Source organism: Leucopleurus acutus (assembly GCF_964270905.1).
Source record: "Leucopleurus acutus genome assembly, chromosome: 5".
Taxonomy (NCBI): Eukaryota; Metazoa; Chordata; class Mammalia; order Artiodactyla; family Delphinidae; genus Leucopleurus; species Leucopleurus acutus.
Window position 1 is genome coordinate 115,383,559 of NC_139147.1, and position 22,179 is coordinate 115,405,737.

The 22,179-nt window shown below is 39.0% G+C and overlaps 1 protein-coding gene across 1 annotated transcript; it reads left to right on the top strand.

The window, feature by feature from the left end:
• Positions 1-4,049: 4,049 nt before the first annotated feature.
• Positions 4,050-20,790, top strand: TM4SF18 (transmembrane 4 L six family member 18; the record flags this gene model as incomplete). The annotated part of the gene is made up of 5 exons (XM_082839282.1): positions 4,050-4,226; positions 6,921-7,010; positions 12,481-12,623; positions 16,329-16,579; positions 20,663-20,790. The coding sequence occupies 5 exons, from the start codon at positions 4,050-4,052 to the stop codon at positions 20,788-20,790; spliced, it is 789 nt and encodes a 262-aa protein (XP_082695408.1).
• Positions 20,791-22,179: the final 1,389 nt, after the last annotated feature.

The following is a 22,179-nucleotide window of genomic DNA, read 5'->3' on the forward strand; positions in this document are numbered from 1 at the left end:
AAGAACACAGCTCTAGCAATTCTCCCCAGTTTCTCTCTTCCACTCCCCTCCCCTCCCCAACCCTCAACAAGAATATTCCCATCAATATAGGAATGTGCTATAATTTTTTCCTTTAAACTTTTTCCCTGGACTCCCACTTTCCCTCCAGCTAAACTCTCCAAAAGTGTTACCTCTTCTCTCTGTTTCCAATTCCTCTTTTCTCATTCTCTCATGAACACATTCCAGTTGGACTCATGTCTGTCCCACCACTAAAGGTCCTCCTATCAAGCTCATTGATGACCTCCACATGACTAAGTCCAATAGCCATTTCTCAGTCCTCCCACATTACTCGCTCTATAGGCAGCCTTAACTCTAATTGATCACTTCTTTCTCAACTAGGAACTCGACTTCCAGGATAAGCTCTTCGTTCTTCTAACTCACTGGCCACTTCTCAGTCTCCTTTGCTGACTCTCCCTCTTGTCCCCAAACTCAATTCACTGGACTTCCCAGGACCTAGTCCTTGGGTCTCTTTCCTAACTACACTCATTCGTGCATAGTGTTTCATGTCTTTAAATACCATGTATACACTGACAACTCTCACATACTCCATCCCAGACCTCTTCCCTGAACTTCATATTTGTGTATCCAACAGCCTAACTGGCAACTCCTCTTGGATTACTAATAAGTGTCTCAGAACTTGGTATGTCTGAAACTGACCACCTCATCTTCCCCTTCCAACCCTGCTCAACCTGCTGTTTTGCTCATTTCAGTAAATGACAACTTCATTCTTCCCGTTGCCCAGGCCCCAAACCACGTGGCCATCTTTGACTCCTCTCTTTCTCTTCCATTCAAGCTGTCACCACATACTGTTGGCTCTATCTTCAAACTATAGACAGAATCCAGCCTTTTCTCACCATCTCTGCTACTACTGTCATGGTCTGAGCCACTATCTCCCATGGGAAGCCTGGATTGGTGAAATGGCTTCATCTCCTTTCTTTCACCCATACCCGTCACAGCCTAATCACAACACTGCAGCCAGAGTGAGCCTTTTAACGTGTCAAGTCATTTTTCTACTCAAAACTAATCTCAGATATTACTGCTCTTCCCCTCCCTCTCTTGGCTGCAGTGACAGTAGTCTCCTCCCTGGGGTTCATTCTACCTCAGTGCTTTTGCACACTTGCTATTTTCTCTGCCTACAGTGCTTTGCCCCAAGTTCCCTACAGGACTCACACCCTCTGCTTCCTTCAGCTCTTTGCTCATGTCACCTTCTCAGCAAGATCTTCCCTGACCACCCCATCAGAAATGACATCCCCAGCCCCATTCTCTGGCACTCTTGCTTGTCCTTCCTTGACTTATTTTAGCCACACTTACCACTACCTGATAAGTTATATGTGTTACTTAGACATATTTTTTATTGTTAGTCTCCATTATGGTGGAATGTAAGCTGCACGAGGGCAAGGATTTTGGACTTTCTTGTTCACTGATCTCTCTCCCCAACCCTTAGAACAGTGCCTGACACATAGCGGGTACTCAATAAATATTCAACTAAAGACGTTGTTGCTCTCCCCATCATCCCCAAAGCTCTAGCAAATGTGATTTTAGGTTGCTTCTATGTCCCTGGGGGGTGGGGGTACGGAATCTAGTGACCAGACTTTGTTGATGCACTTTGCTAAAAACACTAGAGGAAGAAAAAAAAATCACATCCATTAGGGGGTGCCACGAAACCTCTTTGGAACCCACCATAGTTTGACTACTAGTTTCTAGTTTGTTTTATTTGAATCCCAGTGTGGCTCCAGGTAGCTCCATTTTTTAAAAAATATAATACAATTTAAAAGTATTCATGTAAAAATAAATTTTTATTCTCTTGAATTAAAAGCAGTTATGTTATGGAGTGTTAATACTTTCTGGAGGATAATACAAATTAAATATAAATACTTCTGGGGCTTCCCTGGTGGCTCAGTGGTTGAGAATCTGCCTGCCAATGCAGGGGACACGGGTTCGAGCCCTGGTCTGGGAAGATCCCACATGCCGCGGAGCAACTAGGCCCGTGAGCCACAACTACTGAGCCTGCGCGTCTGGAGCCTGTGCTCCGCAACAAGAGAGGCCGCGACAGTGAGAGGCCCGCGCACCGCAATGAAGAGTGGCCCCCGCTTGCCGCAATTAGAGAAAGCCCTCGCACAGAAACGAAGACCCAACACAGTCTAAATAAATAAACAAATAAATTTATTAAAAAAAATACTTCTAGGGTTAAGATTTTCAGGGTTCATGATACAAAATTCTTTGGGTATTGAGAGGAATAAATACACAGACTTTACTTCTGATCTCTGTACCATTTTGACCATCATGTTCCTATAACTGCTTTTTTATTATTAATGACGGCTCCCATTTACTGCCTGCTCCTTCTCTATCACCTGATACTGTGTTTTGCACACATAATCCTGTTAACCCACACATTATCTTTGTGGGGAAGGTACTGTTTTTTAATCCCCATTTCACAACTTAGGAAGTTGAGACTTGAGAAAGTTAAGTTAAGCAGGGTTCTGAGGTTACCAGCAGAAAGTGACAATGAGGTCAGGCAACCCTTGAATCCTTTTGTTTTGTTTTGTTTCATTTTTGGCTGTGGCACGCAGCTTGTGGGATCTTAGTTCCCAACCAGGGACTGAACCCGGGCCCTCGGCAGTGAAATCACAGAGTCCTAACCACTGGAACGCTGGGGAATTCCCAACCCTTGAATTCTTTTTTTTTAAATTAATTTTTATTGGAGTATAGTTGCTTTCCAACCCTTGAATTCTTTACACCACTGTCTACATTATCTTTAACATATTAGTGCCAAGATTCCTTCCCATAATCTTCTCCTTATGTCATCAGAACTACAGGGATCTGTAGCTCTTTAAATTTAGGGCAATAACTTGGAAGGGAGTAGAGAATGGACTTGAGGACACGGGGAGGGGGAAGGGTAAGCTGGGACGAAGTGAGAGAGTGGCATGGACTTATATACACTACCAAACGTAAAATAGATAGCTAGTGGGAAGCAGCCGCATAGCACAGGGAGATCAGCTCGGTGCTTTGTGACCGCCTAGCGGGGTGGGATAGGGAGGGTGGGAGAGAGGGAGACGCAAGAGGGAAGAGATATGGGGATATATGTATACGTATAGCTGATTCACTTTGTTATAAAGCAGAAACTAACACACCATTGTAAAGCAATTATACTCCAATAAAGATGTTTAAAAAATAATAATAATTTGGAACGGAGGATTCCTAAATTCACTTCAAACTTATTACTCATAAAGTCTTAATCAAATTACCCAAATTCTTTTACCTCTTTTTCCTAGGCAGTAAGAGATATGAATTTATTCCTGTTATTATTTTATTGCGAGGTAGAGATAATAGATGTGAACTCTTTAGAGGAAAGCAGTACCCGTCTTATAACAATAAACTCACCAACTGTGATGTCTTGTTTTCCTAACTCACCAGTCTTTCCCTTTCTTTGTCCGTTTTATGCCCCCTGCAGTTTAAACAGTGCTTGGTGAGTAGTGAGCACACAATAAAGAACACTGAATAAAAGACAGATACATAAAGTCAGAATATTTGAGCAAAACGCACATCCGGTGCCAATATAAGATCCCTTGGTAGTTTTCTCTTTAACCCCCCTGTCCACTGTGGGGTGAAATTTGCCAGACTCCATTCCAACCGCCCCCCTCCAACTTCCTTCTGCAAACATGCCCAGGATTCAGTCTTGAGTGCTCTAATCCAGAGGAAAATGACTTATTTTAAAAAGCAGTAAAAACACCACATTCCTTTGGCACAGGATGAAGACCAGCTCAGCTTTTCAGCCGTTGATCTTTGTCTATTGTTCTCCAAACAGTAAACCACTATTTCCACACCGACAGATTGCAGGCTGCAGTTCTGTCCGAGTCCTGGGCTCCTCATGAATATGAACTGAAGGGCTCTGACCCAGAAAGTGGTAGGTAATCTCGGGGAGGGGGCGGGGGGAGACAGGTAAGGAAGAAAAACAGGCTTGATGTAATTCTACACTCTTGAAATCTCCTGCAGGTTCTGAGCAGGGTAACATGGGGTCTTGGAAATGTGGAAGCTGCCTGAGTAGTCTGCTGATTCCTCTTGCACTCTGGAGTATAATTGTAAACATATTATTGTATTTCCCCAATGGGCAAGCTTCCTATGCCTCCAGCAATAAACTCACCAACTACGTCTGGTATTTTGAAGGAATCTGTTTCTCAGGTATTATGGTAAGTGTGACTTTGGAGACTTGGGATTGCAGACGGGGGAGTTTTTACTAAGCATGAACTTGTTCCTAGTGAAAATGATGAATCATGGAAAAATCATTCTTCTAATCCTTGGTTTGGGTTTGGAAGATGGAGGGGGGTGAAAAGGCAGGTAGTCCATGAGGACTTGGAGGGTAGCTTTGTTTTCAGTCAGCTGCTTATTTATGTAGCTCCAGCAATGCAGGAAATTAGTCCTAATGAAAGTTGGTGGGACACTGGCCTATAGAAATATTATATCCTCATGAAAGCTGTGTGTCCACTAACGCTATTTAATCTCCAGTGGCATTGCTCTTTCCTAGAAAGGATTTTCTGTCTGTACTCAGGATTTCTCTAGCTTGGAGTGGTATTAAGACAGTGGGAAAAGCAGAGATTTGAAGATTCAGACAAACTTGAGTTCCAGTCTAAGCTCTGTCATTTGTGTCATGAGACTTTAAAGCAAGTTACTCAATGTCTTTGGGTGGGTGTTGATGAAAACTAAATCAAAGTAGCCACAGTAAGAATCCATGGATGTTTTTCTGATGACTTTGTGCTCTTTAAAAACAAACTGATAGTAAATCATGTTGGCAACTCAGAGGAAAAGAAGTTTTTCCTGATCATATCATTTCTAAAAAAAAAAAAATACACTGTGCACGGTAAGCTTTCTATACCAACAAGAATGCAAAAAAAAAAAAAAAAGAAAATCCATTATAATCTATCTCTACATCTTTGTGGGTGTTTAATTATTATAACATTTGAATAAATATGTTGGAAAGCAGTTTCATTTATTTGTCATTTTGCACGTTAAATTAATAAACTTTGAAATATGAATACACAGTGCTGCTGAAGGTGCTATGTGCTAGGTACATAATGACTGTTGGTGGTGGTACTATAAATAAATGCAAGCCTTTGGGAGACATTTTTCATGTGATATATTAAGATCCATGAAAATGCTTATGTCTTTTGACTTGGTAATCCTAAACCTGAGCATACATTCTGAGGAAATAATCCAGAATAAGGAAAGAAATTTATACATAGATGTTTGTGGCAGCATTATTTATAATAGCAAAAAACTAGAAGCATCCTAGCATAGGCATGGCAAAATAGATTATGGTCCATTCACTTTATAAAGGATGAAAATTGTAGTTATGAACATGTAGCAACATGGAAAACACATGTTATTTTATATTAAGTGAAAAAAGATATAACAAAATTGTGAATACATTATGATTGAAATTATGTAAAATATACACATGTCGGAGTACGTACTTAAAAACATGTGAGAGTAGTGGTATTTTGGGTAATTTTCCTCCATTATTCTTGAGCCCTCTGTATTACAGCTATATTTTACAACAAAAAGGGAGAGAAGTTTCTCTTTAAACACGGGCTATGCCTGTGTTTCTCCTTTGGCACAGGACTCTAGGATCTAGGTCTAATTATTTCTAACAATATTGTAATGAGGCTGGTTACTGCACCTGGTTTATTGTGGCTTATCTTGTCATTGTTTCTCTCAATATATAATCGTAATAAGTGGAAGATTTGCAAGACATTACTAAAGATAAACCAGAATCTCTTTAAAATTGTGTTAATTAATGGTGTTGAAAGGAGGAGAATGTAGGACTGTTTGCTTATATTCCATGTAAAATTTAAAACTGTAAAAAGAACCTATTCTCTAGTTGTCACTGTCTAGGAATTCTTGAAAAATATTCTTTCAAGATCAAATCCTTTTTGGAGAAAGGAGAGGAATATAGATAAATAATTAAATGGATAGATAAATAAATGATGGCTGAAGGAATTTGGAAACTGGAAATATTCACTACAAGGAGTAAAATAACAATGAACTCAACTACAAGATTCAGTACTGAACAGCAGAAGGAAAGGATAGGCGGAGAATTTGCCAGAAGCAATTCACAGTCCATACCTGCCCAAACCAAGGACTATAATCTTGGGTTGACCAAAAAGAGAGTTCGGGTTTTTCTGTACCTGAACGAAGTTTTTGGCCAACCCAATAGTAAAGAAATCCATGTTCTTTCCGGAACTTGAGCCCTTTCTCTAAGATACCAAGAAAGGGAAGTAGAATACACTGAATTCTCCCAGTTTGTTGGCTTCATACAGACAAAACCCACTGGAAAATCTGAATCTAAGATGATCTGAATACTCGGGGACATTGAATTTACTTTACTTTGGATTAAGAGATTTAGTTTCAGAGTAACCATACCTTTCACCTGGATTCCCAGAGGGCAGTAAAAAGAAAGAGGCTGGCAAATGGCAAAGTCTGGTGAATGCTTTTCCTTTGTCCTCCACAACTGAGTCAGTGAGAAGTGTACGCTTGCTGCAGAGGGTGGTATTCTCATGTCCATACCATTTGCCCCTCCTTAATCATTAGCTCTTGATAACTGATAACTATGATAACAGCTAACATTTATCAATCACGTTATGAATCAAGCACACTATTCAAAATTTTACGTACAATAGCTCATAACAACCCAAAGAGATGAGTTCTCAGCACCATTTTGTAGGAAAGGACTCTGGAGTGCATACAGTTATTAAGTGGCAGAACCGGGATTTGAACCCAGAGCTACCTGATCCCAGAGTCTATGCTCTGAAGCACTGTGCTCTGATTCTGAGCATGAATGCAAACTAGTATTCCATTTCTGATATCTTTTCTCTTCCCTACTATAGATGCTTATAGTAGCAGCAATTCTTCTTGTACTGGAGAATGATAACAACTATAAATGTTGCCAGAGTGAAAACTGCAGCAAAAAATACATGGTAAGAACAATAGTGTTTTGAGGATGGTTGAGTGTGCTCTGGCTTTCTTTCCTCTCACTTGGGGACGTGAAAATATTGACACTATTGTACCCTCTCCATCATCCTTTCAGTTCAGAGCCCAAGAGTTTCCTCCAAATATTATCTATTTTGTCTACCGTTTTCCTCCACTTTTGTTCTACTGATATTCTTCTAGCAATTCAATATTTAAAGATACGTGAAATTAGAAAATAAGATTACCTTTTCCTAACTGGGTTTCTGTGAGTCTATTTTTTCCCTTATCAACTTTATTGAAGACTAATTTACATATAATAGATGCCATCCATTAAAAGTATAAAATTCCATGAGTTTTGACAGTTAACTCTACCCATGAAACTAGCATCATAGTCAAGATATGGAACATTTTCATCACCCCCAAGAGATAATCGTTGATCTCTTTTTGTCATTATAGATTAGTTTGTATTTTATATAAATAGAATCATATAGTATTGGTCTTCTGTATCTGGCTTCTTTCACACAGCATTAGATTTATCTCAGAGTTGGGTATATATGATGTACATTTTTAAAGCTAGAACTTTAAAGATAATTAAAATAGAGTGAAGAGAGAACAATACAACCACATTTTCTAAGCCTATGCTCAACACATAGGCACTGGGTTCCTGTATTTCCACCATCATCCACCTCCCCCTCCTCCTGTCATCATCATTTATTCATATTTGCATAGCACTTCATAGTTTGTTCACATTTACCCAATGAATTATATCATTGCTACTCCTGCTTTATAGATGAGTCACCTGTGACTCAAAGAGAATATGATTCATTAACTAGGAGGAGCTTTGCCAGAGGTCTGGGAGGCATTCTTTGCGGCAGTGGTTCCACGTGTTGTCTGCACATTGCAATGATCTTGGAGCTTGGCCTTAGAATCCCACCCCCAGAGACTCTGACTTAGTTGGTCCGAGGTGCAATTGCATTTAAATATGTGGCCAAGATGGTATGGCTTACTTTAGTTGACTGTTGCTTTTGGAAGATTAAATTCGTTGTTTAATTCACCATTGTGCCCCTAGTGGGGAAGAATTAGAAGACCAAAATACTCTCCCTCTGTGTGTGTGTGTGTGTGTGTGTGTGTGTGTGTGTGTGTGAGAGAGAGTCTACTTTCTTAACCAATTGAATCAAACATCTCCCAGTAACTGTTGGTATTATACTACAGAAAAGCTTTCAAAATGGTCTAGGTGAAGCAATGTATTCAGGTAAATTTTAACCTATGTACTCAGGGAATTTCTAGAAAAGAAATGTTTGTACCCTTAAGTATCTAATAAAAATCCATGTGTTCAATTTGCCTTAACTCATGATTAGCATCTCCAGCACAAATGGATGCTAGAAATAACGTAGAGTCTGGACACTGTCATAGTCAACATTGGATGAGATGACTGGCATCTCAGTGGAAAGAGCAGGAGGAAGGGAGAGAGGATTCCCTGGATTTTCTGCTTGGTTCTTTCAAAGTATGCTCTAGGATAGGGGTCCTAACTGATATGCCCCCAGATGCCAAATACCTGATGGCAGTGAAATATGTAGACATTAGAGCAAATTTTCTATTTAAGGAAGAGAGGGAGCTGCTACTCAGGTCCAGCCAATTGCTACCACTACAATATTGGGCAATAATTCTCAATTTTCAATAGGAAGTAGAAATATGGAGTTTTAAGTAAAACTTCACAACTATAAAATGTTGGCAATTAATTCTCATTTAAACTAAATAAAACACATCTTGCAGGCCAAATTTGAGTCTGCACCAGTTTGTAACTTCTGAAGCTCTGGAATGGAAATTTAGGTCATCTAAGATTCATTTTGCAGAGGAGAAAAAGAGTTTCCTCAACCCTCTTTGGGTCCCTGGTTGGGTCTGAAAATTAATCTGATGACAGGTTAACATGAGAAAAGCAAACAAATTTTATTGAATTTTTACATATACATGTGTGATTTCACAAGAGAATGAAGACCCTGAAGATGTGACTAGAGCAGGAAGCATCTAAACTTTTTAGATAAAGAAATAATAACTTTGTGAAGAATTAACAAGACAGAGAGATTTGGGTTAGGGATAGAAAAAGGTGAAGAAGTAACTAGGAAAATAAGGTTTAGTTAAACAACATTTATTTATACAGAGTTTTTGGCCCCAAATTTTAGTCTCTGGTAATAAGAATGTCTTCCTTCCTCCAGGTGCAGGGAGGGTATCTTTCACCTGGGCGTTTTATGACCTGTTTCAGGGAAGAAGGGTGAGAAGGTCGGGGAGGTTAGAGTGAACTTCCTGCTTCTGCCATTTCCACAAACTCCTTCGGCTTAAGAGATTAATATGCCAAGATGCCATGTTTTGGAGCAGCACGACCTGAACCCCATTCCTCTGTGGTGTCGCATCTTCTGCCAACATTCTGTGGGCACTGGAAAACAAATACTGGCCAAATAAGGGCACTTGAAATAATAGATAATATTTTGATTATGCTTTTCACTTTTCAAATAATTTTTATATGCATTGTATCCTTTAATTTTTGAAACAGCCCTATTATGTAGGCGCTGTAACCATCTACATCATCTACGTTTTACGGACAATGACACTGTGACTCAGAGAGATTCTTATTCCCACTTTGAGGCTTACTTCGATTGTGCAATTGTATCCACTCATTAGATTGTAATTTATACATGTATACATACATATATATATATTATGCTATGGTTGTAAATTCACCAAATGGAGAAATTCTTCACTGATCTTTCCAGCAAACTGCTTAAGGCCATTTGGTAAATAAGGAGCTCAATCTTTTGAAAACGTCCTTCTTCCTTTTTCAAAGATGACATTAGCGAATAGGTAAATATTTTTTACAAAGTATAACTAACAGAAATCTACTGTAAAAAAAAAACTATTTATCTCATCCCATGACAAGGCAAAACTCTATTAATAATCAATATGAGAAACATAACTTGAAAGAGCTTTCCATCATATGTAAAGTTGCCAATGAGATTACTAGTATCAAATAGGAAAAAAGCATAATTGTTCTTTCCTTCTTTGTGTTTTTAAAATACTTTTTTTCTGATTTTCCATAATGATCATGTATTGATGTTACATTTATAAAATAACTCCAAGCAAAGAAATATAATTTGATATAAACTTTGTTCCAAAACTTGCAGGTTTTTTGTTCTTTTTCTGGTCTCAGCTTTTGAATTTATCAACTGGCCACTGCATGTTTCTGTTTGGCCATCCTACTCTCACTCGAAATCGACATTTTTTAAACTAAATTAAATTTTCTCCCAAGCAATACTGCTTTTCTTGGCATCCCTGTTTCTGTCTCCTTTTCACTCAAGTCCCAAACTCTGGAATTTTTTACAGCCCATCTCCAGCTACTCATTTCCTCCTCAATGTCTTTTTGTCCAGTGCGTGTCTTTGTTGCCACAACTTGACGTTTTCTCCACATGGAATTCTTATCTGGGGGCTCTCTCACTTCTGGCTGGTGTGCCACCACTGCCGGAGTAATTTTCCAAAATCATTTATTTGTTCATGTCACTTTCTTGCTCAAAAATTAATTCCATGGCTTGTTAGAAAAAGAGCTATTCCAGGTCTAAGGCAACATAAATTCAAACTGATCTTGGGACATCTTGTGCCAGGAAGCAAGGAAGTGTTCAAAGAATGATAGGGGTATATTGAAGGGTACAGGAATTGACTTGAAGGGGTGTTCCCACTGGTCATATATGAACCATTTGAGCATGGAAAGGAATAATAACAATTATGAGTTATAACATAATGAATTAGAAAATCCATGTGTCCACAATATTACAGAAAGAGAGGGGCAGAGGAGAGAAACGGGAAATAGAAGGTCTTCTGTACAGAAAAATGATAACTTACAAATGCAGGAGAAATGAAAAATTAGAAAAGCAGTACATTACAACCGCTTATTGTGATAATCGGTGATCAGTGAACATGAGGGTCATCAGTAGATGCTAAATCCACCTGTTGACATGTCTTTAGGGAACAAGATATGACACAGTTTCAAAGTATTACCTCACAAATGCCTTCCTAATAGCAAAGTAGAAAATGGACATTTATAGATCTGAAGGACACCACTTTAACCAAGAGATCAAATTTAGCATCATCAGTAGCAGTGAGAGGCCCATAATGTACCCACGCCAATCACATGTTCTTGCCAAAGTGTTTAATCCAAGTCCAATTGTGAGGAAACAATCAGAAAAGCCCTGAATGTGGGACTTTCTACAAGACCACTGGCTGGGATTCTTTAAAAACAATTTAATATCCTGAAAGAAAAAAGGCAGCAAGACTAGTGTAGATTAAAGGAAACCAAAGAGATGTAACCTTGTGCCTAAACCTTCATTGGATCCTGTACAAAAAAAGAAAAACAATTGCAGAATAATAGAATATCTTTATTCTTGGGACGTAAGTGCTGGTGCGTTTAGGGGTGAGATATCCCAATGTCTGCAACCTACTTTCAAATGGTTAAGCGACAAAAGTGTAAATAAATATATGTGTTTGTCGATGTACATATACATACTGAGAGAGAGGGAGAGAGAGCACGCAAAAATGGTAAAATCGTCACAAAAGTTGAGTCTAAGAAAGAGGTACTATACTTTCAACTTTTTTGTAGATTTGAAAAAAAATTTTAATCAAAGGCTGTGGGAGAAAAATCCACTTACTCTGAAGGATGAAGTCCAGTCTCCTTGATCCGGCATCCAAGGCCACCTTCTGCCTGGATCTCCCAAGTTACACTCACGTTATAAGTGATATAAGGGCTGGATTGTGTCTTATCAGCCCTGCTTCCTCAGTTTTAGCACCATGCCAAGCTTCTCCCCTCTACTCATCTGTAGGAATCCCTTTTAGATCAGATCAATCGACTTAGTCTCACAACTTAGCTTGTATGGATCTATCAGTGAACATTGCTCATTCTTTCTACTCAAATGAAAATACCCACCTCCCCTTCAATCCCATGCTCACTTGAGTATAAACATGACCATCTAGGCTAACGCATGATATTTCCCCACATATTCCTGTGTGCGAACATATTCAAATATCATCTTCATAAGAGAAAAACAAGGATCATAGCTTTTGATTCTTAGAGAACCCACCCTACCTAGAAAATAACGTCTTCAATAAAGAAGTATAGATTGATTGATCACATCCTTTCATTGCATTTATGTATGAGTTGATCATTATTTCGATATCAAAGCTCCAGAAAAAAAGGGGAGAAATTTAGTAAATTAACTAATTTTCTCTATGGAATGCCAAAGAAAAAAATCATTTAAAAACCTATTTTTAAGATCAAGTGGGTTTGGATTAAATGTTTCCCTTTTTTCTGTGGACATTTGTTATTACACAGGCTGCAGTAGGCTTGGATGACTAGGGGAAGTTACCTATCTGATCCCTTATTCACAATATCCCCTTGTCTCATTCTATGGCACTAACCTCCTTCTATGTTTAATTTAGACACTGCTGTCGATGATCTTTTCTGCCCTTGGAATTGCTTTCTCTGGATACTGCCTGGTCATATCTGCTTTGGGCCTTCTTCAGGGCCCTTACTGCCGCACCCTTGATGGCTGGGAGTACGCCTTTGAAGGCACTGCAGGACGGTAAGGAATAATTCCCTGATTTGGGAGGAGGTCTGAAAGTCAGAAACACCTGGCTGCATACCCATACTCATTTTCCATGATCACTTAGCGGTTCTGTGTCTACCTTAGTCCAAAATGTTCCTAATAGTCTGCTAATGTCCAGACCAATTTGTTCCTACACTGAACTCTGTTTAGATCTTTTTTCCTCCAGTCTTTTAATGTCACATGCATTCACTATTTTAAGGCTGTCGTGGACATTTCTGGATGAAAGGCGTGTTTCTGCCGTACTGCAGAACAGGGCTTCGTCGTTATTGGGGTCTGGTAATTGCTGGAGCTTGGGGCTTGGGTGGCTCTGGGAAGTCAATCTTGTTTTGTGGCCAGGCTGGACATGGAGTCTGTTACAGATGTGAAAGGGCTTGGCTGGGAGAGAATCACAGTGCCGTTGGATGGTGCTATCCGGAGCTATACTATTAGGGGCCACACGGAGGTAGAACCAGGCAAGGTGGGCAGCCAAGTGAGATCCAGGGACATGAGTAGGTGCAGGAGTTTGTGGAAGGAGCCAAGAGCTTATGGGGCATGTACTGAACAAGAGTCCTAGGGGTAGCCTTGCTCCGAAGGCTGGTAGTTCAGTCAAGCGTTGAGGGACCCAGTCCTGGATCACAGAATGCCTCACACTGGCATTGTGCTGGCTCATGGCCCTACCAGCTCGGGAGGGAGCAGGGCCCAGACAGAGATACAAGAAGATCTACTCAATCTCTCCCTGTCTTGTACTGCACAGACAATTCCAATGGAATAAAATGAGGGAGTGTCGGTACCATTCCCTGGGGAAGTTACACTTTCTTCTCAAATCCCCATGGCTGGCTCTATTGTTCAAAGCCCACATCCATTTGGAGCTTTACCTGCTCACCTCAGCCTGCACAGCACAACTGCTTCTGTGCCCATAGCTGCCTTTATTCTAAAGTGTCCACGAGGTACCCCATGCTGTGAGCAGAGCTCTCCCTCAGGTCAGGAGAACCTAGAAAATTACTTCAGGTCTTTCTGAACACTTGGAGGAGACACTCCTTTGGGATTGAAAGGGCTCAGGAAAGGGGACCCTAATGTAGAAAGTCCCACTGGGTACAAAGAGTCATTCTTTATGCCACCAGCCCCTGAACTTTTCCCCACCCCCAAAACAAGTAAGCCTCCAATTTCAATGCAGGAATCTCAGGCTGCCCACATGTCTCTTCATTCCTCCTTTAAAGTCGCCCTAGATATTTGTATTCACCTGATTCCAGCTCTATAAAAGTGTTTAGAGGTGAAAAATTGGAGGCCATGTAGGGAAGCTAAGTTTCTGGGCCCCTAAAGAAGTTTCCAAGGCTTGGTGAATGCAAAGTGGAACAGCTGTTAATGTTGAACAAATCAGCTGAAAATTGCCCAAATCACCTCTTCATATGTACATTTATTCAACAAATATTTATTAAGCGCCCACTATGTCCCTGCCTTGGATTAGGTGCTAGCCAATCAAAGATAAATTACACAGGTTCACTTCCCTCTAGAAACTCACACAGATTTGACAGAACATTCTGCTGAGATGGAAGCCTTAGAATGAACATCGCCCTTAGAGCACAGAGCTTCAGTGCTTGTAGATCTGGGTTGAAGTCTCCCGTCTCCTACTTACAAACTGTATGGCCTTAGACAAATATCTGGATATCTCTGAGCCTCTGTACACTGGAGATAATAATCATTCCTACCTCACAGAACTGAAAATTAAACAGAAGTAAAGCACAGCTTAGATTTAATAAATTCTCGACATGCCAGATTTTATTATTAAAATCATTACTTTGCATAACCTTCTATACCACATGATGGTCTTCCATCTGCCAAGTTGACAGCAAGTTCAGCCATTAAGTTCAGCCACTGGCATGGTGACCAGCAAGGATCCTGCATCAGTTTCATTTAAGGAGCATTTGTTGATCTTTGCAATGCCCCAGGCACTGCCTTAGGCCTTAGACATGGCCATTTAGAGATGCATAAGTCACAACAGAGTTCTCACAGTACACTGTGTAGTGAGGAACTAGATATACAGATACAGCTATAGACAGAATTATAACATAACGAAGTACATGTTTTGTTAGAACGGTGTATAGAAATTGTGGAGAGAATGAGTATCAGGGCAAATTTCTCTATTCCTTCCAGACCCTGATAGTGCATTTATGACTCATTCCGTTGATACAAGAAGAATAAATAGGACCGTATCCTAGGAGAAAAAGAGAAATCCTGCAAGGCATCTTGCTTTAAAGTGTTGGATGATCTGTGCAGAGTATATACTGGGAACAGTCTAGAGTAAGGATCTTGAAGGGATTAGCTTCCCTGGTGTCAGAGACTGAGTTAGGAGTAAGAGGGTGTAGGAAGTGGGTCTAAGGAAATGATAACAGGAAATTACATCTGTATTGTGCTTTATAGGTTCCAAAGCATTTTTACATACATCTCATCAAATATTCACAATAACCCTAGGGTTAGATATTTTATACCCATTGTCCAGATCAAAGAGGTAAAATCCCTGGCCCCAGATCCTACAGATGCAGGAGTTCTGACTCCATATTCAGTGCTGTTTACCCCTTGAGACCTAAGGTCCATTAACAATACCAAGAAATTCTCAGAGTGCCTCTGAATGTCCCAGAGCATAGAGAATAAGAAATAAAGAAAGGGAGGAAAGAGAGAGTTAAGGACAACTTGGCTGGCACCAAGGTTGCTTGAATTGCTGTTTTGAAAAAAGACATCTTGCTATCAACAAGATATTTACAAACAGCTCTGCCCTGTAACTGGGCTTGATGGTTTTTGTGGGGGGGATATATTTTTTTTTTTTGAGGAGACCAGTTTTTAATTTCGATTTAGTTCAACAAAGAGAGTGTCACTCTTGGAGAAATGCTAATGGCCATAGCTGACCCGGAAGTGGGCAAAAGACAGGATAATTCAGCATGGTTTTAAGACTATCTTAAACGTGGAGGTGGTTTAATTCTCAAAATCCTGTGCTAAGCTAGACTGATTAAACCATTCAGTCTTTTGCTTTTCCACCTCATAATCTCAATCTTTTTAAGAGCTGCAGAACACACAGTGGACCCCAGACCAGCAGCATCAACATCACCTGGGAACATAGAAACCCAAAGTCTCCACCCCATCCAGACCTTCTGAATCTGAAACTCTAGGCTGGGACCCAGCAATCTGCATTTTCACAAGCTTTCCAGATAATCTTGATGTGTGCTCAAATTTGAGAACCATTGTTCTAAAAGGCTTTGGGACAGAGTCTAAGAATAAGAGCATCATTTCTCTTTGCTCTTGTACCACCTGTGTGACTTTATATCCAGTGCTAGCTCAGCCCTGTCCCTGATGGCCTAGGCTAACTCTGGACTCCTAGGAAATGGGCAATCTCTACCTCTCTTGGTATTGACATGTGAGGCCTTTCACTGCTGTTGAACTCTTCAGTATGCATCTTGCCTCCTAAGTGAATTAGAATTGTCATAAGCAGGTACCATGTTCCTAATAAGCATAGCCCTGTGCTGTGCATACTGTGTTCAATTGTGTATCTGAATAATTTTATATATTCATTCACATTTAATAATATTGTTTTTTAATCATATATCAGTAGCTTAATTTCCCAAACATATGAAAACTTGTAGCCTTCTTCCTTGGACCAAGTCTTTAGGCGTGGCCATGCATCATGTTGACCATTTCCTTCCTCTCTCTCAGTTTCCTTACAGATTCTAGCGTATGGATTCAGTGCCTGGAACCAGCACATGTAGTGGAGTGGAACATCATCTTATTTTCTATTCTCATAGCTCTCAGTGGTCTTCAAGTGATTGTCTGCCTCATCAGAGTAGTCATTCAGTTGTCCAAGATACTGTGTGGAACCTATTCAGTCATCATCCAGGTAACAGAACCCCACTGGCACCTGTACCTCCTCCATTTTACCCCCACTGGCCAGGACTCAATGGATCTTGGTGGAAGGATTTTAGAATTCCATCATTTTCTTTCTATTCCTACTGCCCTCATGTTTACTCAACCTCTAATACCTCAATTTTTCTAATATTCCAATGTGTCTGTTGGCTTATCTAAATGGATTGAATCGATGGAATAACTATAAAATCACATTCCATGTTGTATGGTGAAAACACCACAGGTGTTTTAAATGAGCAATGTTTCTATGTAGAAATAACTCAAAGCTCCAAGAAATCTTACCATTTATTGAGAATGTCCCTGTTCATAAAATAGTCGAAGGCTCACAACATAATCCCAGTGATATAATTTCTCTTTTGAATGCTGCTACATTCAAATAATCCTTTTTTATATTGAGTCATTAGTGAGTGGTTTTGAAGAAGAGAAATATGTCTTTATCCTATTGAAACTACTTCTGCTTCATCTGCTAAAATATTAACGTTAAGTTAATTGTGGTGGAAACTGCTCAACCTATCCATCAAGTCCAGAGTAAAGAGAAATCACGAATGAGACATCTTGTATCTTGTTTAACAACATATAATGTATAATACCTTTCCTAGTAGTTTCAAATAGATATTTTCCTATTCTATCATGTTTTGCATATAAACTATAAGTTTAAGTTGCTACTTGGATTATGGATTATGAATCAAGTTTACTTACTTTGTTTTTCTTTCTTTCTTTCTTTCTTTTTTTTTTATAGCCTGGAATCATTTGAATAAGAACAAGAATGTTTTTCTTTATCAAGATATGGTCATCTACCTTGTGTCTATTGTTTGGACTTGAGGGCCATATTCAGATGATGGCTTTTTTCTCCAGTTGGTATTTATTGTCCTCACCGGAAGTGCCTTCCATTTAGAATTTTTTTCTAAAGCTATATGTGTCAGGATCTTCAGAAATGTTCAGACCCTTTGATCAAATAAATCCAATTTCTATAACCTATCCTATGAAAATAAATAAGAATACGAGATAAAACTTTATGCAACTACATATATTTGAAAATTATTTAATATTCTGGAAAATTAGAAATACCCAGAAAGTCTAACTTTAGGGGAAGGATTAAATAAAGCATGGTACGTCAGTTGTAATATTATGTAAAATGGTGATTTAAAGATTATGAGTAGTACTATGTGAAAAAGCAGATTACAAATTGATGTTTACAGTATAAGGGTAACTATCCAAAACAAACAAAACAAAACGAAATAACCAAAATACAGGATAAAAACTAAATCTAGATGGATTTACACAAAAATGTCAGCTGTGGTTGATTTGGGTCCTAGGTGACCCTTCCTACTTGTCTATATTTTCCAAGTTTTCTTTATTATGTTTTACTATTAAAATACTTTTTTTAAAAAAACATATTTTTACTATTAAAAGGTTTGCTATTTTTCCAACTTTTAAAGGAATACACTTTTTCCAAATGTTTTCCAACATTGACTATCTGTAAACATCACAGAATAACACTTCAATCAATGTTCAGTGGGGAAAGCAGTGAGATAGATAAGCCACAAAATGTTGTACACAAATTTATATAATCTAATTGAGCTCTTGGCATTATTTATTTATTTTTTAACATCTTTATTGGAGTATAATTGCTTTACAATGGTGTGTTAGTTTCTGCTCTAGAACAAAGTGAATCAGTTATACATATACATATGTTCCCATATCTCTTCCCTCTTGCAAATCCCTCCCTCCCACCCTCCCTATCCCACTCCTCTAGGTGGCCACAAACCACCAAGCTGATCTCCCTGTGCTGACATTATTTTTTTACTCCTGGTGGTGAGTATGATGAGCTACAAGAAGTAGACTTGAAATGAATGAGCAGTTGAGGACATGCTCAGTGGGTTATAGAAAGTGACCACTGACCAGTTGATACCTGTTTCATGGAGAGTTACCGCTAAATATTTATTTAAAAATTTTTTTTAAAGTAAAACATTTATGAACTTTCTACTTATACTTGGCATGACCTTCTGGAGGACAGCTGTCATGTTTTATATTTTTCCATTATCCGTAGGGCCTAGCCCAAAGCAGACATAGGAGACACTCAATGTTGGACATTCATGCCAGGCTCTTCTGTTCCTCATGGCTGCTCTGCTGAGTACCTGTCTCCATCATGGACCCATTGGGCCTTAACACTTCCACCACTTCCCCATTGCCCTCCTCCATGGACATTGTCAACATTGCTCTACCAACGCCTGCCTGGCAGTGGTAGCCAGTAGTCTGGAGAATGCCTCTCTCCTTGATGTCTGCTCAACCTATAGCCTTCTTTAAGATAGCTGCCCTGTCCACAGCCTTTGCTGAAGTGAGCATCTTGAAAGCAAGCCATGTTGGGTACCACATGACCCCCATGACCTGAAGTTAGCTGACAGAACTGGGACCGGCACCCAAGCCATGGGCAGCCTATTGTCACTCTAGTGGCCAATGATTTAGCCTAAAGTGAAACACTGTCCAAATGAGATTGGTGGTTATTCTTGCTTGAAAATTTGAATTATGAAACCAAAAATGAAGCCACGCAGACATTGCTGCCAGGAAAACAAAGGATGAGGAAGAAAGCCAGCCAGAGAGTATCTGATTACTCTATCAAGCCCACAAGCTTGTCATATGCAGCATCCTCTTTCTCCGAAATGCTCCTCAGTCCTCTTGTAAATGAACTTCTGGCAGGTCAACCCCACCAGTTTGTCACTAAGACTGTCTCCATTGTGTTTAGATTCATTATGGTACCATACATTGAGTGGACCATGAACAGATGTCAGCTGAATGACTCTACCACAGAACTGGAAACAATGTCTAACAACAGGGGCACAGTCAAATTCAGTACAGTATATCTATCAGTAAATCAAATATCAACACAGCCATCCAAATTTTATATTTAAAGAGTATATGCTGATGATGCAATTTTAAGTAAAAACTGTATATAAATCTTTGTGCGCAGTGTGAACCCAAATTTTAAAATAAGCATACAATTACATGTAGACGTGTATAAACGTTCAGATACGTAGAAAAATGACTGGAAAATACCTAAATGTTAATAATTATCACCAAATGATGAGACTATGAGTTATATTTCTTGTCTTTACATTGTTCTATATTTTCGAATTTTCCTTGCATTACTTGAAAAATTAGGAAAAAAATGTCATTTAAAAAGCAAGTATCCTCTAATACTTTCTGTAAAATCCATTTAAGGACCTTAAAATAGGAAAGAACTGGACATGAAGCTATGTGTGTGATAGCCCTTTTCCTTACCTTTTTTAGAAGATACTCTTTCCATTTTTTAAGTCTCATATTGAATATTGTCAACTAATCCTAATTAAGAATGATTTCCATTTTGTTCATTTATGCTCCTATATTTATTATCTCTCTCTTATTTTCCTTGCTTCTTTCTCATTGTACTTTTCCTGACTTCTTTTTTTTTGTTGTTAGTTTCTGCTTTATAACAAAGTGAATCAGTTATACATATACATATGTTCCCATATCTCTTCCCTCTTGCAAATCCCTCCCTCCCACCCTCCCTATCCCACCCCTCCAGGCGGTCACAAAGCACCGAGCCGATATCCCTGTGCCATGCGGCTGCTTCCCACTAGCTATCTACCTTACGTTTGTTAGTGTGTATATGTCCATGACTCTCTCTCGCCCTGTGACTTCTTAAATTGAAAGCCTAGCTTATTAATTTTTAACCTTTCTTCTTTTCTTAAAATAAGCATTTACGACTATAGTGGTTCCCTTTTACCTGCTGGAGATACGGTCCAAGGCTCCCATCGAATGCCTGAAACCACCAGTAGTACTGAACCCTATACATACTATTTTTTTCCTATACCTATAAACCTATGAAAAAGTTTAATTTACAAATTAGGCACAGTAAGAGAATAACAACCATACTTAATAATAAAATAGAACAATTATAACAATATATTGCAATAAAAGTTTGTGAATATGATCTCTTTCTCAAAATATCTTATTGTTCTGTACACACCCTTCTTCTGCTGCTGCTTATGATAACATGAGATAATAAAATGTCATGATGCAATGAGATGAATGATGAAGGGATTGTGATGTAGAGTTAGGCTACTATTGACCTTCTGACCTTATGTCAGAAGAAGGGTCATCTGCTTCCGGTTCTCATGGATTATTGGGCCATGACGATATTGATGATGATTGGATGTCAGGAGTGGACGATGTCAATGGCTGGGGACCCCAGGCAGGACAGAGCAGGGCAGCATAAGATTTCATCACATTGCTCAGAAGGCATGCAATTTAAAACTTATTTAATTGAATCTTGAATTTTCCACTTAATATTTTCCATTTAATATTTTCAGACCTCAGTTGAAATCACAGAAGGTGAAACCACAGACAAGGTGGGGACTAGTCTATGCATTTTTCTTTAAGTACTGCTTTGGCTGCATCTCACAAGTTTTGAAATGTTGTATTTAACTTGTTATCCAGTTATGAATATTTTCTACTTTTCTTTATGATTTATTTTTCAAGCTATGAATGTGCTTTAAAATTCCCAAATATATGAGTTTTTAAAAATTTTTATAGATTTCCACTTTATATGTATTTTGATCACAGAATATGTTATATATGATTCGGATACTATGAACATTTTTAAGACTTGTTTCATGGCCAATATTTATAAGTGTTCTATGTACTTACAAATTATGTTTTCTTCAAATATTGGGTGTAGGAGTCTACATGTGTCCATTACTTCAAGCTGTTAATTTTGTTGTTCATATGTTCAGTATCTTTTCTTTTTGGTTGTTTGCTTGATCTAGGGTTTCATGAGGATTAAATGATTATATTTATGTACACTAACTTATAATATCTATCTATTATATACATATGTTTACATAACATATAATATACATTTATATGTGTTTATATATTTTATATATATAAAGCAGTGTTTGGCATGGATAAGATATATAAGTGGCCTAAACATAGTGGTTTAAAATGTACTCTGCAGTCAGATTTCTCAGATTCACATCTGGGCTCTGACTGATTAGCTGGTTGACCCTGGTCAAGTTTACTTAACCTCTCTGTGCCTCAGCTTCTGAATCTGTAAAACAGGAATAATAATAGAGTTGCTGTGGAGATTAAGTGAGTTAGTACATATAAAGCTCTTAGAACCATGGTGACTTAAATCTGAATCCAAGTGCAGCTGGGGCAGATTTGAAATGGCTGGACTTGGAAATGCCACAAATACATCAGAAGGGAAAGAGGGTGGAAGAAAGTCACAGGCTCACAGGGACAGCACAGGCTCAGGAATCTGGGGAGAGAAAACAGGCAAAGGTAAGAGGTTGCTAGGCTAGAGAGAGTGAAGGAGAAACCAGCACTTCCTTTGATCACACGCTCCGAGACTGTGAACATAATCGCCATCATACTCAGGTTCCTAAAACCCCTGCCTCTGGCCAATACACTTCCATCCCACTGAAAAGCTACAAGGAATAGAGGCAATTCAAGTTTACTATTATGAAAAACACTACGTATATTCAGAAAGATTCCTGCCAGTTTGGCTTCCTGCTTTGTGAGATGAAAATGGGAATTAGGGATAAGATTCCAGTACTTGCAGAAAACCAAGGCAAGGAGTCAAGCTTGAGGGTGCGTAATGGGG